Source organism: Colobus angolensis, unplaced genomic scaffold, assembly GCF_000951035.1.
Source record: "Colobus angolensis palliatus isolate OR3802 unplaced genomic scaffold, Cang.pa_1.0 Scaffold128, whole genome shotgun sequence".
NCBI lineage: Eukaryota > Metazoa > Chordata > Mammalia > Primates > Cercopithecidae > Colobus > Colobus angolensis.
In genome coordinates, this window is record NW_012114030.1 from 1,991,526 (window position 1) to 1,996,376 (window position 4,851).

General features: G+C 52.6%; 1 protein-coding gene across 1 annotated transcript in view; it reads right to left on the reverse strand.

The window, feature by feature from the left end:
• Positions 1-2,608, reverse strand: part of ALDOA (aldolase A, fructose-bisphosphate) — an 18,072-nt gene extending 15,464 nt beyond the window's left edge. The window contains 3 exon segments of the mRNA XM_011933518.1: positions 471-626; positions 871-1,014; positions 2,299-2,608. Coding sequence (XP_011788908.1) covers positions 471-626; positions 871-1,014; positions 2,299-2,304 — 306 coding nt within the window. The 5' untranslated portion in view covers positions 2,305-2,608.
• Positions 2,609-4,851: the final 2,243 nt, after the last annotated feature.

Here is a 4,851-nt window from a genome sequence, read left to right on the forward strand (position 1 = left end):
GAAAAAGAAAGAAAGAAAGAAAGAAAGAAAGAAAGAAAGAAAGAAAGAAAGAAAGAAAGAAAGAAAGAAAGAAAGAAAGAAAGAAACTCAGCTCTGGAAGGAGGAAAGTAAAAAAAAAAAAAAAAACGAAACTCAGTTCTCAGGGTTGTTGGGAAAAACAATGAGGTCAGTAAAGAGGCCCTATACCTGGAACATAGTTCATTCGGTGAACGGAAAGGAGCTGTGTGAGCTGTTTTTTGTTACCCACATCACCTTTCTCCGGCTGGGACCCTATTTTATTTTCTTCAAGTAGCTTTCATCAGACATTATCTGATAGGTTGTTTTTACCTGTCTCCACGTGACTCACACCCCGGAACCGTGCCGGGCCTTGAGAAGGTGCTCAGTAATAAATGTTGTTGAGCAAAAAAATGAATGCACTGATCATACCTAGACCAGGGCTCAGCGGGGCAGGGGGTAGGAATGGAACTCACAGCTCCGGTGGACTGGGGGCAGCAGGCATCCAGGAAGTGGGCCGGGCTAGGCAGAGGAAAGTCGCAGGCTTCTGCACAGGTCCAGCAGCAGTCTGGGGGCCCGGAGGCACCTTGCTTCCTGCAGGGGGAGCTACGGTCCGCGCAGCAGCCCTGGGCCTAGATCACAGGGTTCAGGATGTGGAACAGGCAGCAGATAGTGACAGCCAAGCCAGCTTTCCCGAGGGGGCAGGAAAAGGTTTGGCTGGGGACAGGAGAGGAGGGACCCCCTGGTACTACAGAACGGATAGATGCAAGGGCTAAATGTCAAGTGTCTCAGGGTAAGAGCCTGCAGATGAAGGGACAGGTTACCGGGATTCCTCTTCCCCAGAGCCCACCCTTTATCCCCCACCAGACCCCTCACCAGCAGGCAGTGCCTAGTCAGCAGGACTAGACCCAGCAGCAACAAATAGATGCCCACAGCGATGAAGACGATGGCAGGGATGGGGAGCAGCAGGGGAGGGCTGCTGACGGGAGCCGGGGTTGGATTCCATGGACTAGAGGAGGCCTGGACGAGCACAGGAGGAAGGGGTGACAAGGAGGTGGAGAGGGGTTGCAGGAACATGGGAATACCATGAGGGACGCAGAGGTAGGTGGGAGAGGAACGGCCACCAGATGGTGGGGAGAGCGTCAATGGGACTACACCCTGACTCATTATCTTGTGCCCTGAGCCTGCCTTTTTCCCTATCATTTGCAGTTTAGCACCATCAAGCACTTCTGCATTCTAGAGTCTTCTAGCGCTTACTGATTTTCCTTCTGGAATGCCTCTCCAAAGAGATCTCTTGTCTCTGACTCCCCTGCCACTCCTTTACCATCCCTCAGCCCACATTACCGGCCCGTCATCCAACCTGCAGTTTTTCCCCTTTTCCATACCAGATGTCCTTGTGTATCCCTCCCTCCCTTACAATCCATCAATGGCTCCCAGTAACTCACTTAAAACTTTTTCTTTTATTTATTTTATTATTATTATTGAGATGGAGTCTCACTCTGTCACCCAGGCTGGAGTCCAGTGGGGCGATCCCGGCTCATGCAACTTCTGCCACCCGGGTTCAAGGGTTTCTCCTACTTCAGCCTCCCAAGTAGCTGGGATAAAAGGTGCACGCCACCACGCCCAGCTAATGTTTGTATTTTTAGTACAGAGGGGGTTTCGCCACGTTGGCCAGGCTGGTCTTGAACTCCTAATCTCAGGTGATCCACCCACCTTAGCCTCCCAAAGTGCTGGGATTCCAAGCATAAGCCACCACACCTGGCCATTTTTCCTAGAGACAGTGTCTCACTCTGTCACCCAGGCTGGAATGCAGCGGCAAGATCATGGCTCGCTGCAGCTTCGAGCTCCTGGGCTTAAACGATCCTCCCACCTCAGCCTCCTCAGTAGCTGGAATTACAGGCGACAGCCACCACACCTGGCACTTTAAACTTATGTCAGTAGCAAAATTCCCAGTTTAGTCCTGCCTACCTCTCTCCCTCCTTCTCTTCCAAACACATGATAGCCCTAGCAATTCCCCAAATGCTGCAGCCTCCCTCTCACCCCCAGGCTGTTTCCTCTGTCGGAAATGCCTTTTCTCCTGGATTACTTGGTCAACCTCCTCATCTTGCCAGGAATACCAGAAATGTGCTCTCCCGTGGGAAGTCCATTCCTGGCACTCTTCCTCACAGCTCTCGTCCTGAGCTGGCAGGGTGTAGTCTGTGTTGGGTAGAAGCCCCCTCCCCAGTCCGTGCTTGAAGGCAGGCCCAATCGGGGTGAGGACAGGGCGCTGAGGGGGCTCAGAGAGGGGAAGGGGCCCGGACTTACGTCCATGGGGCAGGGCAGAGCCAGTCAATCCGGGAGCTGCAGAAGGAAGGTTCTGGGTCTCAGGGGCTGAGAGGCACCGTTAGACCGGGGTGCCCACCCTCCTTCCCTTTCCTGTTTGGGGAAACTGAGGCCATCGCTGGGCCGGAGGGTGGAATTCGGGAAGGGGAATGGGAGGCGGGGGATCCGAGGCGGCGCCTTCCTTGCAGGCTCCAGCGCGCCCCAGACCACTCCCCTCTTCAGTCCCTACACCCCGGGCTTCCCCGGTCGGTCCGCTCCCATCACCTGCACCCTCGGGCCGCGGGCAATTCACGGATTCCGCGCCGAGCTGGGTCCAATAGGCCGAGGCGCCGGCTCCGCCCAGAAACCGTTCGCCGCATCCAGCTATTGCCATGGTGACCAGAGCGGCGCGTTTTACGGCGGCCGCCGAGGCCCAAACTCCCTCCCGCCGCCTCGCGCCTCACACCTCCCGCCTGCCCCTTGAGGTTCCGCTGATACCAGCTCTGCGCCGCCGCGGCCCTAGGGGCTTTCTTGAGAGGACCCAAGGGGAAGAGCGAATCCCGCCGCCGCCAGCCTAGGTCGGATCCTCATCAGATGCTGGACATTGGAGGAGGCACCGGGTTGTGGGGCGCCACAGGAGGATTGAACCCCCAGGCTACACCGAAGACTTGGCTGTATCTCCGGCCAAGCCATTGCGCATCTGCAAAAGAGAGAAAAGCCTGCCGCTCAGGAATATTGTAAAAATCAAAGCTACTTTTTATATTTTATATTTATTTATTTATTTGTTTATTTGTTTTTGAGACCGAGTCTCGCTCTGTCGCCCAGGCTGCAGTGCAGTGGTGCGATTTCGGCTCACTGCAACCTCCGCCTCCCGGGTTCAAGCGATTCACCTGCCTCAGCCTCCCGAGTAGCTGGGATTACAGGCGCGCACCACCACACCCGGTTAATTTTTGTATTTTTAGTAAAGACGGGATTTCACAATGTTGACCAGGCTGGTCTCGAACTCCTGACCTCAGGTGATCTGCCCGCTTCAGCATCCCAAAGTGGTGGGATTACAGGTGTGAGCCACTGCACCCAGCCTATTTTTATTTTGTAAAATGTAGCTTTGGGCCGGGCGCGGTGGCTCACGAATGTAATTCCAGTACTTTGGGAGGCCAAGGCTGGTGGATCACGAGGTCAGGAGATTGAGACCATCCTGGCTAACACGGTGAAACCGCGTCTCTACTAAAAATACAAAAAAAAAAGCCGGGCATGGGGGCGGGCACCTCTAGTCCCAGCTACTTGGGAGGCTGAGGCTGGAGAATGGCGTGAATCCGGGAGGCTGAGCTTGCAGTGAGCCAAGATCGTACCACTGCACTCCAGCCTGGGCAGCAAAGCGAGACTCCGTCTCAAAAAAAAAAAAAAAAGTAGCCTTGAATACCGGGCACGGTGTCTCACACCTGTAATCCCAGCACTTTGGAAGTGGATCACCCGAGGTCTGGAGTTCAAGACCCGCCTGGCCAACATGGCAAAACCCTGTCTCTAGTAAAAAAAATACAAAATTAGCCGGTTGTGGTGGCGGGCATCTGTAGTCCCCGCTACATGGGAGGCTGAGGCAAGAGAATTGCTTGAACACAAGAAGCAGAGGCTGCAATGAGCTGAGATCGTGCCACTGTACTCCAGCCTGGGCGACAGAGTGAGACTTTGTCTCAAAAAATATATAAATAAAAAATAAAAATAAGAAAGTAGTGATGGTGTTTTGCTATGTTGCCCAGGCTGGTCTCAAACTCCTGTCTTTAAGTGATCCTCCTTCCTCAGCCTCTCAAGTAGCTAGGACCACAGATGCATGCCGCTGTGCCCGGCTAATTTTTTTTTTTTTACATTTTTTGTAGAGGGGGTCTCACTATGTTGCCCAGGCCGTCTTGGACTCCTGGCCTCAAGCAATCCTCCATCCTCAGCCTCCCAAAGTGCTAGGATTACAGGTGTGAGCCACCACGCCCCACCAAAGCTACTTGTTAATTGTGTGGAATTATCAATATTTTTTTCAATCTGCTCCCGCTGCTCCATTTTTACTCCATTTTGACAGCCTTCACATCACTGTCAAAGTGATTTCCTACCACCCACATCAAATCTTGCTTCTTTTCCACTTTAAAACTTCCAAAGGCTTCCCACTTACTCCAGGAGAAAGCCCAAATGCCTTAGCAGACTGTCAACACCATCCACTGTGTGCCCTGCCTACCTTCCTTTTATTCATTCACAACATATTCAGTGGGTAACAGGCACTGCTGTAGTATCTAGCAGAGAGTAAGGCAAACTTCCTGCCCTCATGTTGCTGACATTTTACCAGAGGAGGGAGATCAGGTATTAAATATATGTAAACAAATTAAATTTTGTACCCCCTTGGTTCTTTTTTTCTGATTTATTTTTTATTTTTATTTTTTGAGATGGAGTTTCGCTCTTGTCTCCCAGGCTGGAGTGCAATGGCACGATCTTGGCTCACTACAACCTCTGCCTCCCGGGTTCAAGCAATTCTCCTGCCTCAGCCTCCTGAGTAGCTGAGATTACAGGCGACTGCCA